We start from the raw sequence: 21,869 nt of genomic DNA, 5'->3' as shown, positions 1-21,869 counted from the left end.
TCTTGTTTACTGTGCTTTGATAGTACATTTTCATACCAGTAGGGATTTTGAGCTTTTAAGTAATCATCTTGCAGGCGAGAAGTTGCATTTTAGACCAGTGCAAATAAACTTCATACGAGGCCATTTTTACGTGAATGTCGTAGAATAAAATGCGTCTCATTTTAAGAAGTAAGAGTACATTAAGGGTGAACATACATTAAGGTACTTTAACCCTGTCTAACAAGATAACTCAGCCATACACATCACCTTGTTTATTTAAGTGCATATCAATCCTGAGATTATGTCAAAAACAATTGCCATCAGCTTTAAAAGTCAGTTGGGGCGTCAAGAAATGTTGACAAACATCAAAAATTTCACAGACCAGACTCTCAAGAATAACCACAATAATGTACGGTAACTGTTCAAAATCTAATTTGTCATGTGAAGTCTTAAAAAACCGTATTGATTCTAGGGTAAACCTATTTTTTTAAAACCGCCATTTTGGACCTAACCTCAGGGTTGGCCGGATGTCATTGGGTCAAAACACAGACCGCGGTGCGAGAACCTCCCCTCACACTCTTACCCTGCAATTACACAACACCATTGTCTCTGGCGACGTGTTTATGAGGTTTCATCCCTTGGGAGTGGCGCATCTCACGGGAAACAGACTGCGGGAGTTGAATCTTGAGTCAATTGGTGTGATAAACCAGCGGTGCAGTTACGTTATATGTACCTTTCAGTCTGAGTCATCTTTAGTTGTAATGTCAACTTCTAACTTAAAATGATCAAATATCAATAAGTACAGGAAGATGATTGAGTTTTGAATGTTTAAACCCAAGCACGCTTAACAGGGAGTTGCTAACCGGCACAAAGACAGACTGTGGCATCATCAATACTGCAAGTAATTCAACCTGTATAGAATAACACAGTTTTCTACTGATGGATTTATCACCCTGAAGTGACGAGCTGGGTGACTTGCACCAGCCAGTCCAGAGTGTCCAGAGTTGAGTCACCATAGCTGCTAAACCCATCATTGTTCCATAGCTGGGTCCTAGCAATAGTTGCTAAACCCAGAGCTGGCTCCTTGCAATAGTTGCTGAGGCCATAGCTGGGTCCTAGCAATAGTTGCTGGGTACTATGACTGGGTCCTTGCCGTAGTTGCTGAGCCGGGGGCTGGGTAATAGCAGTAGTTGCCGAGTCCTAGCAATAGTTGCTGAGCGCAGAGTGAGTTCAGAGTTGAGTCACTGCAGTCCGACAGTGTATGTAGCCTGGGAACAACAATCATCATAAACCTCGCCATGTCACTGTACAGGCTACAGTCTATTGTTCTTGGCGACGTTTGTTTTGTCTTCTGCAGGTTGCAGTGGCCAACGTTCTCACGATATTGCTAGTTGATGTCGTCACTTCATTACAATGAATTCCCTCGGTAAAGTCACTATATTGTCCCCTTTGTTTTAATCGTAAAAGCTTAAGAGCTCTCAAAAGTCAAGTAAAACTTAAGATATAAAGAGAAAAGGTGTTAACAAAGGCGCACCTAAAGACAAATACCCCGAATGACAAATAAAGTCTTAGAATTGTACAGTACCTATCTTTCGAAATCTACTTGCAGCATCCAAAGTCAATGGTAATTTGTGCCTAAATCTGGGTGAAAGTCCTAAGGATTTCATTTAGTATAGTAGTCAATTATAAAACTACAATTACGATGTTATATGCACTGCAAATGGCAAAAACATTTTAGTTATTTTATATTTTGTTAACATGTAAATTTAAGTCATTGTTTTGAAGTGAAGAAATATTTGAAAACACAATCTAAGCAAAAGTTTAGCAGTCGATGTTTGTAACATAAGTTGCCCTAAAATTGCATTGCAACTACATCAGTATATTATTGAATCTGCGGATAATCTAAATGCCAAAGGAACGACTATTCCTTTTCAAGTCGTTATCTATTGTTGGGGATGGCTGACGTTGGTGAGGTGGTGGAATGATGTCGAACACAGCACTGACCGTCTGAAGGCCGCTGATTGCACCGAACGTCGCAATCACCAACGATTGATCTTTAATTACAGCGGTACAGTAAGACGATGATTAGCTATTATATCGCCCTTAGCACTCGCGCCTACTGGCTTGTCTTCTGGCGCAGAATTTGAACCACGGAGAAACAAAATGTATCTACATTTCGATACAGTAACCCGGGAATAGAATACAAAGTAACCCAGCTCTCATTCAGCCAAGGTTCAAAGCAACGTGTCCGGTTGTATACTTCTTTGGATGGATACTATCATCCAGAAAACACAATCTTGGAACATGAATAGGCTCTAGCAAGTGTGTTCAAAGTATATTATCATCGCACTCTTATTGCGAATGAAGAATTCACATTGAGTAACCCGAGACGAGTCTTCGTCGAACTGGTCGATGTTTTGGATGCGACGCAGCTATCCGTCTTCGGAGACAAGCTACAATTTAACCTAAGTTACAATTCTCTTTAGTTAAATTATGGCTAGCTCCGAAGATTGATTACTACAACACATCCAAATTGTCGGCTAGTATTTTGCCACTCAAAAACACGGTCGTCTTCCGAACCACCTCGAAGAACAAAATTCGACATTCTAGTTAGACTTCTATAAAAATCGGGACGCTGCTTGGTGCAAAGTCTTCGTAAATTTCTCGGACGACCAATGGATCTACGAGAACATTTCTAAACTAATTATCACATACAGAAATTTAGGTAATCTTTTAGCACATTTTTAAACTTCTCCAGTCTCGGTCTCGATTGTAAGATGAAAGTTATAAGAAGCTAAATAATCATTAGGTGATTATAAACTCTTGATTTATGAACATTATTCGCTGTTCAGGAATTTAAGTGAGTCATGTTGGTGACGAAAACTTCAGAGTATTTCCTTGCAAGTAGAGTTAACTCAATGAACATTGTGAACTCGGCTTCATAGGTTTGGATTCCCATTTCCTCGAGAGTGTTAGCGTTAACACAGTAAAACATTGTCTACGGCCGAAGATCCAACAGGGTCGTTACACACTGCTTGCACTGACCACGAACACCCTCGTCCTAAACCATCAACTTATTAATCCATCAGGGCAGCGCCGGGAGCGCATTCTCTGCTTATCTCCCATCTACGGCTCAGGTGTGGGGCAAAAACTAGACGAGACGTAATCTGCCGCAGCATCTGGGAAACGACCAGCGCTTCTGGACCAGCCTGTATCTTGAGTACGCTATCAATAATGTCTCATGGGGTTGAGTATAGATACTAGTACACGACGTATCTATAATTATGAACAAGCCAGTATCACGACTATTTCGTATCATTATTCTGGTATCTTTACCACAAGTATGGAAGTTTGTCATCCAATATACAGTATCTCATATTATGACCGGGTTGTGGGAATACTTCTGGGGCACCCCGGACATGTTTCTGGGACATAGCGGGATTCCGTTTCTTGAGGACTTTGTCTAAAGGCCCGAGGTGCACCATCCCCCCCCCCCCCCGAGGGGCCCGAGGTGTTGAGGGGCTTTGTGTAAAAGGGCCCGGTCCCTCCAAGGCCCCTCACAGGACCATCGCAAAAGGGCTCACGCTCTTCCTAGAATTTTTACATGTGTATTGGCAAAGGGAGTTGTAAATGTTGTGGTTAGTGATGGTACTGTACTTGTAATAAATAGTTATTTTGTGTCAATAGTGCGCGAAGTGGCACTTTGCTGCACATAGGAGAAATGTTTACGAGCCGCAGGCGAGTGTGGAAAGTTTCTCGAGTGCAGCAAAGGCAATTTGCACTAGCGTTAGACGTTATATTTGTCTTACAGTTATTACAGGGCATAGAAATAATTAGTCTTTCAAACACTGAACAGCACGTTTTAGGTTAGGTTAAATCCAAGCGTTGAACAAAATGGGAAACACTGTAACAGCCGATCGGAGTCGTAGTATGCTTTGTTAACTTTCTTATATATCTACATTTTATCATAATAATATACAGTACCTTGTTGCAACGCTGTTCTTGTCCTCTGCTACGACCTAGCGGCAAAGATAGAACTACGGTTGTTGCGTCGATACTGTAGATCACGCGTCCGAGTAGAAGATAATTTATTTATAGGGGAACCCATTGAGTATACTGTATACTGTATACATAACTAAAGTTAACAAAAGTTAGTTAAGTTAGTTATCCAAGATATATTTTATTTAGTATAACAAATTGTTAATACTGGACTAAGTTAATTTAGTTTTCTACTACGTACACAACATCCAAACATAAAACCATTTTCTCATATTTAGGTATTTGTTTTTAACAAAATTAACACCATTATCAAGACAAAATTTTATTTTCTGAGAAGCACATAGTCCACCGTACTCCACATACTTAGTAATACCTAACGACCCAGACCGAGGTGTCAGAGGGTTTGTCGTGATGAGTGATGTTCGGGTTGCCTCCTGGGATGATTACAAGGGTTACCCAAGACCCACACCTATCCATCACCACGAGTGGCGGACGAATTACAAGTCACGGATGGAAATTAAACCCGACGAGATTTGGGTGAATTTGATCATCGTTAACGTCAACAGTAACAAGATATGGATCCGCGATCGTCACACTTTTCTTTATTTGACATTATTAGGTAAACATTAACAGTTTAAACATATGTTATTTTCATACACTTACCTGACAAAGTTGGTTTCCTTGCACTGATTATGGCACGGAAAGTAGCCAATTGCTGCATTTACTTTCTTTTGCCACACTCCAGTATTCCAACCAAACAACACAAAACAGTGTACTTTTATTAGGCACGTAATACGTTGAAAGACTAATTATTTCTATGCTTTATAGTAACTCTAGGAAATAGTTATTTGTGTAACTAGTGGGTAAAGTGGCACTTTGCTGCACACGAGAGCAATGTTTACGCACGAGCCGCAGGCGAGTGTGGAATGATCTTGAGTGCAGCAATGGCCTTTTGCACTCGTGTTACACATTATATTTTTCCTACAGTCACTAAAGCATATAAATAATTAGTCTTTCAAACACTATACAACACGTTTTTAGGTTCAGCTGGCAACACAAATAGGTGCCCGTGCCCTAGAGAAAGTAGTACCCGGTCCGTATCACTCCGCTATTTTTCCCCGGCAAGAAATGTGCTCCGCGTTTTGAAAATATAGTTCCGTATGTTTTTGTAATTTGAAGTGGTTTCCGCGCCTAAAAAAATGCTTTAAAGGTATTTTCTTGTTTAATAAGATCGTAGGAATGTTTTAAAAACGTTTAAAAGAAAATTCCAGAAAGTTCAGAAATAACGAAACTATAAACACGAAATGACAGGTTAAATCGTAGTTTATAATAGTCAATCAGCTGCTCATAGTCTTATTATCTTTAAGTGTTGCCAACCTATTTCCAAGCGTACACCGGTTACGTGCATAATAGAACCACGCTGTTTTGTGTTGTTTCGTTGGAATCCTGATGTGCGGCAAAGTATAAACCGTACGACAAAGTATAAACCGTACGGCAAAGTATAAATATGCAGCAATTAGCAGCTTTCTGTACTATACAGTACTGTGCAAGGAAGCCAACTTTGTCGGGTGACTGTAGGAAAAATATAATTAACGCGAGTGCAAAGTGTCTTTGCCGTACTCGAGAAACTTTAAACACTCGCTTGCGGCTTGTGCGTAAACATTTCTATTGTAAATAACTATTCTTTGTGCTTTCCTACGGCAATAGCATTTATACCGTTTAACAATTCAAACCATAAACTTACAGGCGAACAATTAGACTTCCAAAACTGTAGATGACCTGTGTCACTGTAAAGCTAAAGACAAGAGTTTGTACACTTCATCATTGTAATCCTGTCACCGGTTAACTTCACGTATGGCTACGGTTGCTCATAGCACCGAGCTACAGTAGTGGTACATTGGCATTGTGGACGATTGTGTTGTGTGTGTACGGTTACTACTTGGCACTCATGTATGCCTGAAGGTGCCAAACATCTCGACAATATGAGTTCCTCGCATTGTCTAATATCTATTCAACTAACTCCTTTCCGCGTATTGAATTCATATCCCATATACTTGTTAGCCATTACAACTTACAGCTCTTAGAACAATATTTGAGGAGATCCTTTGATTAACACGGTATTACCCTGTTTGTTAAATGTGTTGTTCATATTCAACAATGTGTAACGATTAAAGAAAGCAAAATCTGAAGATCTGGGATATTTCGGTTTAAATCGACTAAACTCATGACATTAAACATTAACATTAACTAATTACATAAAGCAACTCTACGAGTCACAAATGCTTCGTAAAAGCAAAGTTATTGGAAATGTCACCCCACAGGTAAACTAAACACGGAACGTATCATTCAGTCAACTTAACAAGTCGCGGACAGTAGTGGCAGACGAGTTCGGCAGTGAGATAGGTTCAACAAGCGAAGAACCCTATCATTAATGTCTTCCACCACCTTACTCCAAATTAATTTTTAGAATGGATATCACACGAGTCCGACACAGTATCCTTCAGTGTATTCGCCCATGTCCCATCCCTCTCAACACGTACGTAATTGTGTTCAATCTGTTTTAGATTTTTTTATTCACTGTTTGTGTCGTACCTGAAAGAGTAGTCGGAACAGATCTCAGGATAGCGCAGAGAAAAGTAAACATTTTATTCGTAATTTAAAAAAATAAAAGGTATCAACAAAGTGACACAATAGCTCTCTCTTATTAGCTCGACATTAAATTGGTTAAACTATAGGGGTGGTCCGATTTCAAAATGTAATAAATACTAAAACTCTAGTAGCAGAAATAAACAGAACTTAGACATCGCTTTTGAATTTATTATCAACACTATCGTTACTGAGCACCCAGCACCCACAGTGTGATGCACCGCTAGTTGGTGTTGTGGCGGTTTTCCGTTCTCACTGCCTGAGGATCGATACGATAAACCGATGGATACAGTCGATAAATCGCAATCACTCAAAACAATAGTCCAGCGCCATGTTTGAACTCGCCGCGTCGCGTAGGCGTCAAGCGGTGATAAAGTAGCGTAATTATAGGTTTGTCGGATCGTACTTAATCCAGACGCCTTTCGCACTTCTTTATACAACTGTTAGTCGGAGTTATATCGAATGACCGTTCCTCGATGTCCGATGGGTCGATAACGAAATTAATTTTTTTGTCGGACCAAAGAGGCAAAACCCGCCTCTCATAGCCGCTAATCACTGCCTGGTCATCCCTAATCCCACTTTTACCAATCCTGGACTGAGGTAGTGATGGGATACTTCTTTCACGAGACACACGCAGAGGTTTTTGAGATGCGGTTTTAAGTTATACCATAGATTAAAGGAGTAGACACATGTCTACTTTTTAAATCTATGGTTATACAGTATTGTATACTATATACAAAGCAACATTTTTTTAACTATGTATAATCTATGGTTATAATACGATGATTTCTATAAACAAACCTGTTATGTACAAAATTAATTATTCTCATCAACCAAATCCTATATCTGGACAGGTTGTAAGATTCCAGGAGTAAAAATCCGGGCCGTGCATTTAGAACCAATCTCATGAAGGGGTAAAATTCCGACCTGTACACTCTAGGTTTTATAATTTAATTTCATAATTTGATATGATGAAATTCACTACCTTTAAGGCCTTTTCACACCGGCGTACTGGACGTACTGTACGTTTGGTACTTTTTTTTCAACAAATCGCTGCCCATGTTATCATATGAGCTCGTTCACACCGCGCGTACAGAACGTACTGTACGTCCAGTACGTACGCGATGGTTTTGTGTGAATCGCTCGGAGAGCGATTTTTCTAAAACGTACGTGGCGTACATGGGCTTGCACATGCGCAGTGAACACTTCCAAACCACGTGCTCAGCCAGTGTTACTTGTCTGACGGCAAACGAAGAAGTGTACGTTTTGGAAGTTTCTGTGCGGTGTGAAAGGACCGCGTACAGTACGTACTGTACGAACTGTACGTACAGTACGTCCAGTACGCCGGTGTGAAAAGGCCTTTAATCTAGTCATCTCATGTTGGGCAACTAAAAAGTTTGCGGCCGGAATTTCACCACCTAGTTTGTGATGTCAGTTTTTATTAGAGTGGCATAGCCAAAACGTAAACTTCAAATAACATGTCAAATTGCTTATAATTTTAAAGGTAAGTTTATTGCGATTCAAGCAACAAGTGCTACAGAAAACTGTTCTAGTTTGCTTTTTATAGATATCATTGACACATTTGCTTATTTCATCCTCTACTATTAACATTTTATCAAAAACCCACTTTTTCCCTTCACCGTAGCAGCAAACCTAAGTCGACCTACTTGTTAAATCAATTTTTTTACATGGGAAATACATTATTCTTTATGGTCATAAGTTACATTAGTTAAAATCCAATCAGTCAAATTAAAATTCGCTTATTCTGTAGGTATGCTGAGGTTGTGGTATTTGAGAAGAACATTGTGCAAACAAACCTTGCGTTTGTGTTACGGAATGGGTATAGGATACAAAAAAACATAAGTCTAAAATAATACCCCCGCCACAGCAAACCTGCAGATTGAGCGAATCTCCATTTTTCTAATTGGATCCATATATAAATCCCAAAGTACCCATGAACTTTTGAGAAAACTAAAAGTCACAGCCCCATAAACCATATTAAAATGTTCGTCATGACGAGAAACCTTGCGCAAAACTATCAATTTCATATATTGCCCTTTAAGGCCGTAATTCCTTTCTAAAGGGAACTTTTCATATGCCTAATGTTAAAAATACCTCAGCTGTACTTATGTGTTTGTTATTCTCATTCTTTCAATGTATTACCTTATTAAAATCAGGTGTAATTATTTGTTTGTATTACTGTATTTTATTTAGTTAATTTCAGCTAACCTTAACCCAAAGCCACGTTAAGGGTCAGTGGAGCCCTGGGCAAACCCAAAGCAGTACCCCCCTTTTTTCCTAGTGCGGGCAGGAGATGGTTGAGGGGCACCCGTTGAGCGCCCCCAAACCTCCGGCGCCCCTGGGCATATGTCCAGTCTGTCCGTTTATAAAAGTGGGCCTGCCTTAACTAATTTAGAGTTTTAAATTGATATATAGGACGTATGGACGATTTATTTAATAATGTCAGAACTATGTCAGCATATGTCAATTGGTCAAGTTATCAAGTTCAAGGACGTATATATTAAAATCTATATACCAGTAGGACAATTTCCACACATACATATACATATATAAAACTTGAACGAATAGTGTTTTGGCGGTCTCTAGGGATCAAAATAAACCAGTATATCGGTCCCGGGTCTAGGACTTACCGTGCCGTGCCATTCACAAGGTACCCAGGGCTACTACATAAAATTTCTGTAGTTAGTAGCCAGTAGCCCTGCAACTGCAAGGTACCATAGATAAAACCATAGATAAAACATACTCCCTTATAAAACATAACATACTCCATTAGTAGATTTCTCATCCTTATGGAACAGCTGAAGACAATTTTATTGTTAGTTCTTGTACGGTTTATATAGAGGTCGTGTTTTGTTTACAATTTGTTTCCCGTTATTACAGCCATTTACAACCTCTTTTAACCAAATAATACGATCTAATCATAAACAATAACTTGTCCCCTAGTTATATAACCAAACAGTAAAGCACAAATTAAGAAATTAACCCTAAAATAATAGAAACAAAGTTTCGTCGACACTAGCGCCCATGTGTCACGTACATGAACTAGACACGAAAATCGTGCTTCAAAATTTACAATGGGATGAGAAGTCTACTATGAGGGTACCTTCGCCAAGCAACTTAAACTTCGGAAATTCGCAAAAAATTGACCATGGTGCTACTAGCGTCGATGCAAGCTTGTAAGCATTGCAATGAATATTTTTGTAATAATTAGAGTAATTGGAAAATAGTTTCTCATTATATTTATTTCTTATTATATTATTTCATAAACTTAAGAAGATAACAAACCCTGGGAGTTATTTATGAACAAAGATAAGTTAATGTAATACATAAAGAAGGTAAGAAGGTGTATGAATTTGGTCTAATAATTCTACTCCACGAGCGGGACTTTTCTCTCTGTCCCTTTTTCCCTTCCGCCGTGGATTAGTGGCACCACTGGGCAAGACAAATATGGATGGCCGTACTCGTCGTACCGTTCAATGTTGTTTTGTTTCTGCTAATCATAAATCATGATTGTTTGATAAACTGAAAGTAGCTTTTATGGCAGATCTTTGGAATTGATAAATAAGGTCGAGGATTAATTTAGAAATAGCAAGTTATATGCCAGTGTTACAAAAATTTCATTTCTGAAGATTCTTAGTTAACTGAACTTACTTGATTTCAGTTTTAGTTGCCTGACAAAATACGGTTGGCCTAATAGTTGAATACGAATATTTATTTCAGGAAGTGTTTACAGTGAGTACAGTTTTGCACATAAAATCTGCAGTAACGAAATTAGCAGTCAATTTTTGTTGATTAACATTTCTTTATTGACGATCCCGGTTACAAAAACCTTTAACTTACGGTACTCCCTGCTGAGATAACCTCAAAAAATATAGCCTACCTTATCTATTAGTAAGTTAACACACAAAGTGAATAAACATAATTTATTAACATGAGCGCTTCTAACAGTCAATCAGACGTGGACTCAACTAATGCAACAGAAACTCAAGCACAAAAACCTAAAATTAAATATGATTGGTACCAAACCGATACACATGTTACAGTTAACGTCCTCGTGAAAAACCTGAGTGAAGACCAAGTAAATGTATCTTTAGAAGAGAAGACAGTAACTATTCATCTCCCTTCAGAGGAAAAATTCATTTTAAACCTGTCAAAAGCTATTGTACCAACCAAATGTGTCCATCGTGTTAAGCCGACCAAAATTGAGCTCAAACTCAAAAAGCTTAATGAAGACACTTGGGCTGACCTGGAAGCTGTAAATAAACCTGAGAGTAAAGAAGTGGTTCTGACTCACACCAAACGCAATTGGGATAGATTGGTTGAAAATGAACTAAAGGATGATGCAGCCGAAGGCGAGGCCGCTCTCAATGAGCTGTTCCAGAAAATTTACACTGAGGGAAGTGATGAAGTCAAGAAAGCTATGAACAAATCATTTTTGGAGAGTGGTGGTACAGTTCTCAGCACAAACTGGAATGAAGTTGGTGAAAAGAAAGTTGAAGTGAAACCTCCAGATGGTATGGAGTTTAAGAAATGGGACGAACCATAAACCTCTCGCTTTTTTCATACATGTGTGCTGTAAGTTAAGCAATTGTTTTCTAATATTTTTAAAAAGTGGTTGTTTTTTTCGATGCAGCTAAAACTTAATGGTTAAACGTTTAAAAATACCGGTAAATAAAAACAAATATAACTTAATTAACAATCGAGTGTTTGTAAAAGTTATTTTTATTTGTCCTTTGAAATCCAACATAGCTACAGTACCAAACATTCCAAGTTCTGGGTTAATATGTTCAATCTGAAGCCTGGCCAAAAACACAAAAACTAACACAGCTTGGTCTTTATCTACAGTATATAGGTCTAACCTACGCCTAAAATTCATTTAAGGAACACAAACTTTAAACAACTCAACCATAATATTTATAATTAATCAGTTATTTTACATGGCAGGGTAGTTTCCTGTTTTTAAAATTACCAGACATTCATTAATCCTCAAGTTACTTGAGTCCCAAATTAGTTTGGATCAATTGTATTTTAGGGCCTACTGTAACTTATAGCTTTGACTATTAATACAACAACTTCTGTATCCAATAGTCAATGCTTATAGCAGCTATTAGTGTAACTTGTGGGCGAAGTGGCACTTTGCTGCATATGAGAGAAATGTTTACGCACGAGTTGCAGGCAAGTGTGGAATCTTTCTCGATCGCAGCAACGCTTGCATTAAATATTATATTTCTCCTACCAGTTACCGTACTATAAAACATATAAATAATTAGTTTTTCAATCAATCGCGTTTTAGGGTGTTCCAAACATTGAACAAATATAGAAAACCAATGTATATTGCCTAACAATGGTTTACAAGAACTCTTCCCCCGATCACAGATCAACAGTCTATCCGGGGGAATAATTCCATGTAACGTATTGTTCTATTATTGTACCGTACTGTAAAACTACCTAATTTGATTTGATTTGAGAATGTTAACATAAAACAACAGGTTAGGTCGTAGTACCAATAGTCAATGGCTAGGAAACGCTGCACCAGCTGATTATAGTCGTGGCTTTTTTAAGAGTTGCCAACTTATTTTCACCAGCTGATCATAAACGTGGAATTTTTAAGAGTTAGGTACCGGTAACAACTTATTTTCAAGCGTACTTGTATTACCTGCATAATAAAAGCACACTGTTTTGTATTGTTTCGTTGGAATACTGGAGTGCGGCAAAAGTAAGTAGTTGCAGCAATTAGCTAATTTGCCTCCTATAGTCTAATCAGTGCTCGCTTTGTCAGGTAGGCTAACTTTAGGAAAAAGTATTTGGTATGTTACTAAAAGAAGTATTCAGACAGTTAGGCTACATACATTTAATGTAGATACAAAGGCCTAGGCTAGTGTATTTTCAATATGCAAAAGCTAATATGGTTTCTCTAGGGATACCTCAATAGTAGGCAATAGGCAAGTATTAAAATATTGTAGGCCTCATTATTAAAAATATACGCTAATAATTTGACTATTGGGGATCCCAGAATATAAGGGATTTTAATGGTTGCTAAGTAGATGCCTTTAATCAATATTATCTCTGAAGCTTTTTGTCTGAGTTACTGTTTTAAAGCCCAGCCAAAATGTTAAACTATGGATTTAGACAAGCAAAGGTAATATGTTAAAATATTATATCGTAAAACATTAGGCCCAAATACGCCGCACTCAAACATTTTAGACATAACATAAAAGTTGAATATTCGACTACCACTGTACCAATAAATTCCATGTTGATGACACCTGGATTATTTTGTTATGGATTACTTTGGAGTACCACTGTAGGCTACACTGTCATGGTTGACATATCCAGACTGCCTACTGGTGACATTATAAGTGACTCCAGACTACACCAAAAAGAAGTTACCAAGTATTATCAAGAGTCAACTGCACTACAAAACACTGCCTGCAAGCAGAATTGATGAAGATTTTTATTATTTATTTAAGGTAACGTGGTAAGTTAAGCTATTTTGAAAGCTTTATGTAAGCCCAGGGGTGCCCAGAAGAGGAGACAGCGGTGCATTTCACCACTTGTATTTTAATAGAACATGTTGCCATTAATTAAGTTATTGATATAGGTAGTTTTTCTATAATTAGGTAGAATTAGTTTTTTTTTTATACATGCATTCTATTAGAACTTGCAACACAATTTTGGCTATTCATGGTTAATTTTTGTTTGTCACAACAACATGGTAATATCTATGCGATTGAGGAAAATGATCTTAATTTTGTTGCGATCTTGGGATAGGATCAAGTTTTCTTTGCAACCGTGGAGGATAGTAAAGATATTGCGACGATCAGTGGATAGGAATGATGTCTTTACGATTAAAGGGAAATAAATGTCAAGATATTGCCGCTCATGAGAGGCGATGGTCTTCGTTACCACAGGGGAATGTAAAGGTATTACCGCAAGTACGCGAGATGCTCTCAGTTTTGCCGCAATCGCAGGAGATGTTAAGGATTTATCCACAATAGCGGGAGATGACCTAGGACATTAATACAGATCATTGTCATGATTACATTTTGATGCGGGCAGATAGAACACCAGTCTCAGAAAGGACGCAGGGAGAAAAGTACTTTCTTTTCTCCAATCCCATCTGGTATTGTGTTTGTTCGTTTATGGCTATTTCATCATTTCTGGTTTGGGAGAGACCTTCCCCCTAATTATTTTTTTTTAATGTGCATAACTTTTTTATAATTTCTCCTTGAATGAATAGATCAATTCAGTTTGTAAAGTAATGGATAAAAGTAAAGCAATACAAACATTTATACTCTCCCTGCTAGTGGCGGCAATAGCCTTCGTAAGCGTTGCTGGAGGGCCCGTGAGCCTTGACCGGCATCTTTTGGAAATTTTACCCGGACACGGGCCTGCCATTGTGCGACAGGCTCAGCCACACAGGCCCCCTATCAAAACAATATTTGTATGAGAATTAACATACTTTTTTATGACAAAAATTTGTTAAAACCAGTAAGAGCACTAGGACAAGTAGTTTACAACAGCTAAACTGACACTATTACTTGACCGATCGATCGATATAAATTCTCTACCAACCTAAGTAAAAGAATTGTCATCAGTCATGCAGGTTTCATCAACTGTCCTCTTGGACTGTGTGAAGGGGCTTTAAGGACCGTATTTAGAACCAATGTGGCCCCCGGCCTAGGAGGATAAAACATTAATGTTAATCCCCCTAGCCCCCCGACGAGTCACACCAGAGAGGGCCCTCTATGCTGATTCAACTAAATGAACTTGACAATTTGTTTACGATCAAATCGTCTTAGGTGGCTAAGACACTAACTAATAAGTAATTCTATTCTTTCATTGATGCTAAAGAAGGATTTTCATTTCATTTCATTTCTTACTATTAGGAGGCTACACTTTAGATTTGTTTACTTACGAGTCAGGTAAAAAATGTTAGTTAGGCCTACCTATGGGCCTCGGGCCAAATCGGAACGGTCCAAAATTGGTTTGCTTTGGAAACTGTTTTTTTTTTTTTTAAAATGTCGATTTTCGAGCCAAGCAGAGCCTGGCCTACAAGCTTGAGAGATCAAGCACAAAGTCAGAAAATCAAGCTCGAGCCGATTTTCTCAGTACTCAATAAAATAATGTCCAATTAAAAGTAAAAACTTGTATCTCCGCGAGGATCATCCTAAAAAAATTTAAGAATTAGGCCTTTGCTTTTGGCGCGATTGCGAATATCAACGAGAACATTTCCTCGCGGGTGACGATGAAAATGTTTCAATGGGTGACGATAATGAGGTTTCTTTTTCTGCAAGTGATATATCTAGGATTTTACCGGGATTGCGGAAAAAATTATTTGCCCATCACCAAGAGTAGCTTTTTTTTTGTCCTAGGACGCTAGGCACGAGCCTGGGATTGTTTTTCACATTACTTCAGGCTAGACCTAGGGGTTGCGGCATTATCACTTAGATAAAATCCATTGGTGACTTGGCGGGGATCGAACCCGGGACCTCAGTGACTGAAGTCCCACGCTCTAACTACTACGCCAGGTCGCTCCCTGAAGTACTGTACTACGGGAAGTATTCACTATTTTGCCACGATCATGGAAGACGATGAGAACGCCTTGGGAGATGCCATGCCAAGCTAAAGTGCAAGTTTAGGTGGTAATACGTGTGATAAGTTAATGTTTTAAAAGAATATTAGGAGAGGGGGGCCCGGTGAACAAACTTGCGAGGGGGCCCGTGGGCTCTTATCGCTGCCACTGCCTACAAAATTTCTTTAAAAACAACATATTTGTTTCATGAACTACATTTACACTGTATATCCTTGTGGCATCGAAGCCTTTAGAGGATTGTTCATGGGAGGATACAAGCTGTGTAAGTTCTAGTGTTACCTTTGCAAATGATTTCCGTGCATATTTTGTCTATTATTTGTGTAAGGTCTTGTTAGATAGGCCACAGTATCTTGCTAGTCTAGTATCTATATATTAATTTGAAACTGTTTTTCTTTGTCACAGCTATTTTGAGAGAACGGCTGGGCGTAGAAACTCGGTAGAGGTGTCTAAAGAAAGGTCTTGGTCTGTAGATGAGCCATCAAAAGAGAAACATGGTGAATTCCCTTGGGGCTCTGCCTCCGTGGCCTTTAAATTCCCATCCCATGTTATTCTTATGGAGGAAAACGGGGTTTTTGTCACAGCTAATTTTAGAGAACGGGTGGGCGTAGAAACTTGGTAGGGGTCTCTAAAGAAAGGTCTTCGGTCTTGGTCTGTAGATGAGCCATCAAAAGAGGAAAGACTCCCTTGGGGCTCTGCCCCAGAAGCCTTTAAAGTTGCCTCTTCAGATTTGTTTACATTACGACCATATGCATAATTCTACACTACTTTTCAATGCAACAGCTGTTAATATTTAAATTATGATTTATTGAATTTGTCAAAATGAAGTACAGTATTTGCAATGGATTTTTCTGATTTTAAAATTGATTTTCTTCTGCATCGTGTCATGTTTTGCAATATAATGTTCTATTACCAAATGAGTGGAAAATCCTAATATCACAGTAACTTTTAAAATTATTTCTTATGGAGTTAACTTATAGGTATCTATTGTATGGGTTGGTTTCTGCCTTTTTTTACCACTTCTTGGAGATTGTGCGTAGGTGATATTCTTTGGCATATTGCATCTGTAGACGAAACTTGGGTTGGTGTAATTATTACAATGGAAAATAGCGATAAATCCTAACTAATTTGATATAGGCTAAAAACAAAACTGAATTAACACTGTGCTAAATTTCTTGAGCAATCATTGAAATAACCGATTTGCAAACAATGGAAACATAGAAAAAGTCATAGAACACAACCAAGTAAAATAAATAGAAATATTGTTTTTTTACACTAAAAACACTAAAAAAACAAGATCAGCTTTTTGAAAAAAATAAGATATTTACAAAAGATTTTGATTTTATCTAACTGTTGTGTAGATCGTGAGTATTTCCGTAATCTTTGAGTTGCATGCTTCGCAATTGCTCGAATTCGAGCAACAGGTACACTAGTCCTAGTTAATTTGAAATACGAGTTCAGAGGGTGTCAGATTAAATTTTGTGACTAAAATTAGCTGACCTTGCCTCAATTGTTCTTATTGAAATTTGCACTCGATGCTATTTTCCTATTCATTGCAGCAACTTTCATTCAAATTTTGTATAAGGTTATAACTTTTCTTGTTTTAAAAACTGAGTATTAGCATCACAAGTTTGTCACGTTTTAAGCTCTATCTCGTGTCGTGGGATACCACATCTTCAATGCTTTTAGGAAACTCATTAGCGATCTTCAGTGTTGACCCAATTAACACATAAATAAACCCCTTCTTAACATACCGGTACTACCTTTTGAAGGATCAAATTATATTTCCAAACTATACCAGTATTTGTTTAGAGGCAAAATAACAATTTTCTGAGATTCTACTGTAATTATTATTTAAAGGTTCACTGCAGTCTATGAGTGAAAATTTAAAAACGTACGTTTTCATGTCCCTGGCCTTTTACTTCGTAGATACTGGATTTGTAGTTTATTATTATGTGTTTTTATATTTTTTGGGATGGGGGCAACATGTTACACACATTTATTTAGTTTTAAATAGGTTCTAGGTATTTTTTTCGTATTTTTAAAGTCTCGAAATTCACGACCATGACGTGTCCCTAGGGTACATTTTCCAACTTTCACGCTGTTTTTAGACTAATTATTCATGCCGAAATATATAAAGCCATATTTTTATGTCATCAATGGTTATTAAACTTACAAAAAAGGAGCATATTATAATTTTATTGTCATTGCAAACTGACTACCATGACAAAATAAGTCTGTCCCTCGATTTGGCGTCACGACCATTTGGGAAAAATTTTCAACTTTGGAGCACGACAGTGGCAAGCCTGGCGTCGATGGAGTCAGTTGGTTTTAGAGACTAGTTCGGGGTGTACATCAGGATTGTAGTGCTGGTCGTTTCGAGTTGAAAGGAGGAATTACAAGATTAATAAAGGAAAGATTGTGTGTTTTGTAATTTTGGTGTGTCCATGACCGTACGTAGTCATTCGATGAAGTAGACATGGTGTTAATTTTTGTTTATAAGATATTTCAATTGCTAGATTAACCTAGAAGTCCACTTTGTATCCTCGAACATGAGGTGCAGGGCTACCGCCAGAACAGAGCCAAATAACACGTAATTTCACGACCAAAGTTTCACGACCATCGCGGGTTTTTTCACAACCAATCCAGCCTTATGGATTATATTGTGTTTGGTCGTTACAATAACTTTAATATAATTGTAAATTGAACAGTTTAGTTCAATTGAAACACATATTTTTATTATAACTAACAGTATAATTGAAGGATTGTTTAGAAATATTTAGATTATTTCAGACAATTCACGACCGTACCGCTTGTCCCTGACCATCACGTTTATGATTTCTATCATAAAAATTTCAAAAATTAAAATATCGTCATATTTCAATGTTTTATACACAAAAGAAGCACACCTATATACAAACATAACGATTTTTCGGGTCTCAGGTAAGTTTTTTTCGGAGTTATACAAACTTAAAAAGATTTTATTGGCTTTTTTTCAATTTTTTGAGTTTTTTTATTTTTTTCTAGAAAGACCAAATATACCAAAAGCTCAGTGACCTTTTTATTGTATAATGGTCATAAAAGTAAATTAGTTTATAGCAAAACATAGTTATAAAAATAATATTAACTATTTTTAATATTCATTTAAACGTCCGTTATGGTCGTGACAGGATTTTGTGTTTTTCCACTAAAGATGCTCTTTTTTTAAAAAAAAACTACCAAAGATATTGTGTTACCATGGACATTTTATGAAACTTCAAATGTTAATGAAATAATAAAACTAATAAAAGTTTTGAAAAAAGGGGAAAAAATTTTGCAAAGTACTTTTCCTGAAAACATACGTTTTTAAATTTTCACTCCTATATCATTGACCCATCCTTAAAAACCCATTAAAACATATCAAGCAGATTTTTACAACTACTGGATGGCTAGGTATTCTTGTCTAAGTTTGATGTAAAATTATGGTCATCAGAATTCAAGTAGGCCTACACTAGTACATTATAAGAGTAATTTTATACATTATTTAAATAGGCATTCAAGTAGTTTACTGTACCCTGTTGGCTGGACCCATGAGCAAGTCATACAGATTTTATTTAAAATTAAAATGTACCAGGCGAAACCCGTAGAAATCGACAATTCTTCATTTTTGGAACCATTTGGGTTGTTTGTGATTCAGCAGCATGCTTTAGGTACGTCCGAATAATAAAAGGTTGGCTACGTCTTAATAATCAATATTTAACTCAAATTAAGCTGGTATTTCACTTTAAGGTTCTTGGATCAAAACAGATAGGATAACATAATTAGTATTGAGTAAATATATCTTAAAATTAAATTCCATAATATAAAAATGATCAAGTTTAAAGACCAAGACATAACAATTATTTAAGATGGGGTTATAAGGTTTAAGATGCACCTATGTGAGTATTTTAATCCAAATACGAGTGAAAGAAGAGTGTAGGATGGTGCGATCTTGTAGTCTTGTTAATAACTAAGGCTAACACGCTCCTTCGACACAGCTATTAATAAATAGCCCATACACCCAATGGCAACTAAGGGACCTAGCCTACAGTTTATAGTAGAATCCGAACCACATTTTCCCCTTCTAATTAACGAATCAGTCTAATTATCAGGATAGTACTGCGGATAGTCGTAGTACTCACTAGTGCGGACATTAATACACACCAGGGAGTATTGCATCCACAGTACCTATAAATATCCACAATTCGTGACCTCCTAGTAGCTGGATTACAGGGTGACGCCACCGTCCCAGTCTTATAATGTATAAAATAACTAAAATAAAAGTGAAGTTACGTGCAGAGTCCTAAAATCTATCAATATAAAATAATCTCTCAAGTACTTTTTTGGTCGGTACGCCATAACTTCCTTATTTCTTCACCAATTTCCGCAAATGAAGTGTCATTTTAAAGCTTTTTTTACTCACTACACCGGAAAAATATACAAATCATTCATGTTTTATTAGGTAAAAACAATCTATTATACCATCCTGCAGGTAATTTTGACTTGAAATGTTTATTTAAACGTTATTCGATCAGCTGAATTATGTGAATCAAATTAATCAAAACAAACAAATATTTACTTCTCAAATTCAAGAGATTTGTTTTTAATTCATCCATGACGATTAACATACCGGTACCATAAACAAATAGAATAATTATAGACTGTCAAAGGAAGGTTCTGCGATGTGCCGTTTGTTTATCGATTCGCTGTTGTTGTCGGCTTCTCGCCATATACAACCAGCAGACGCTGCAGCGGTGTGCGCCGTAGCTACACGGCGATCCTAGCGGTTGGCGCCAGAACTTATGCTAAACGCAGCACAGCTGACGGTCTCTATTTATTCTATTTGTCTATGCCTGTACCTGTACCTACTAAGGCTGTGCTTTCTACGATAAATAACCCCGGTGATGTAGTCAGATTATTCATTTTAAATAAGTCTAAATAACAACATCTCAAAAGTAACTAGGCCTACCGCATGTATTCTTTAGCTTCCATATTTCTTTATTTACGACATAGCCTTCATTTTGACATGCTTACTATGCTGACTATTAATCTATGTAGGCTATATTTAAGAATTTCATCTTCAAACATCACCTCCTATCTTTTCTTTAGTACAGGTTTCAATGAATAGGTAGTTATGTTATGTCATGTGTTAAGTTATGTACCTACAGTAAACTGTTTATCTCAGTTCTGATGGGACGGCTCTTTACTGAGGGACGGAAAACGCTCTATTGTCAGGACCACGTAAGTTTGCAGTTGGGGGCAGCCAATCACAAAACAAGGCTAGTGCAATGTTGCCACATCGCCTGTTGACAACACTAATTAAAATACTAAGCAAAATTTTCAACTCAGCTGGTATTATTACCTATATTTGGCAACACCGCACGGTTCTCATTGGTTCATTCAAAACCATGTGGTAAATAGGCTCCTCCCTCAACTGCAAACTTACGTGGTCCCGACTGTAATGTATCATTGATCAATGGTTCAAATTAACATTTTGGCTCACTAGGCTTAACTCCTAAGGTCCGTCACCTCATAAACCCATGCTAAAAAGAAACTCTATTAGGCTATTATATATTAATCAGAAAACTTAACACTAAGCAGGTTGTAAGATTGGTTCGCTCACTTGGGCAACTACCCTAACATAGGCTAGCTTTAAGTTAGCTGACTCCAGTCAAACTGTTGTCATACTACGCATTTGTCCGAAATCCTTTCAAACTAACCAGGAAGGAATTTCCCGTAAAAAATACCTTTGAAATTACTATAAGGCACATGGTCAGACCCTAAATAAAAGATGCACTAACTACGCAGTAGGTATTAACCTATGGTGTGTAAGAAGAATGTTCTTCAAAGAATGTTATCAACTCTTGGTGGGTAACAAAATATTTGTTATGAACACGGGATTTGTGTTAATAACACAAAATGTTATTGATAATTCAGGTGCATTTATCTCAAAGTTATCAACAAATGTTATTAACTCTGGAGTAAACACGACTTTAGCCTGAAATATACAATACCTTAAAACCTGCTGCGACGTCATTGACCAGAATCAGTGACGTAGCCAGGGGGGGGTCCGGACCCCCCCTTCCGGCCATATATATATATTTTTTACTAACTTAAATGTAAAATTATATATTATACTACTCCCTATTTCTTATTTTTAAGGCACAGATTAGTAAGCCAACTGATTAATCAGGCTCAGATATAAATATAGCCTAAATACAGCAACTAAGTACGGTAACTTTAATCTATGGTTTCGTATGAGAAGCAAAATCTGGCAACACTACGCTATTCGGTGAAGTTTGGCAACGCCGCTCTCCCTCCGAATCGTATCTCACCGTCCGGTACAGTGGTTTGTTATGTTTTATATTGGGTAATAGTTATGGATAAGTTCATAACACGTAAGAAAAGGAAATCAAATGATGATACAAACGTATCTGAGGTAAGTTCACTGTGTACTTTGTTACAATTAATTGTTAATTTCTTCCAGTAAAATCAGGAGTTAAGCTAGGTTATGTTTTGTAGTATAACAGCTCGAACAACGTAACTTGAAAGTAATGTGGTGTATATCGAAGAAAATAACGTAATATTTACTGAAAGAAATATTATACCATTA

General features: G+C 37.4%; 2 protein-coding genes across 4 annotated transcripts in view; one reads left to right on the top strand and one right to left on the bottom strand.

Moving 5' to 3' along the window:
• Positions 1-21,869, bottom strand: part of LOC128987841 (interference hedgehog-like) — a 104,643-nt gene that overhangs the window by 78,799 nt on the left and 3,975 nt on the right. Inside the window, exon 1 of one of the 3 annotated variants that reach the window (XM_054408881.1) lies at positions 4,642-4,710. The exons of 1 other annotated variant lie outside the window; for it this stretch is intronic. The gene's annotated coding sequence lies outside the window, so the exon portion shown is untranslated. Of the gene's footprint in view, positions 1-3,963; positions 4,027-4,641; positions 4,711-21,869 lie in introns of those variants that run through there. One more of the 3 variants, XM_054408880.1, reaches the window with a different exon arrangement.
• Positions 10,132-11,346, top strand: LOC128987844 (protein SGT1 homolog). The gene has a single exon (XM_054408885.1). It carries the CDS (start codon positions 10,577-10,579, stop codon positions 11,189-11,191), a length of 615 nt encoding a protein of 204 aa, XP_054264860.1. The 5' UTR covers positions 10,132-10,576; the 3' UTR covers positions 11,192-11,346.

The sequence above is a fragment of the Macrosteles quadrilineatus genome, unplaced genomic scaffold (genome assembly GCF_028750875.1).
Source record: "Macrosteles quadrilineatus isolate MER2022 unplaced genomic scaffold, UCM_ALF_1.0 Scaffold_2__2_contigs__length_208266976, whole genome shotgun sequence".
Taxonomy (NCBI): Eukaryota; Metazoa; Arthropoda; class Insecta; order Hemiptera; family Cicadellidae; genus Macrosteles; species Macrosteles quadrilineatus.
This window is presented reverse-complemented; position numbering and strand designations above follow the sequence as displayed.

Coding starts and splice junctions, on each gene's coding strand:
- LOC128987844 (XM_054408885.1), top strand. CDS start 10,577: ATGAGCGCTTCTAACAGTCAATCAGACGTGGACTCAACTAATGCAACA.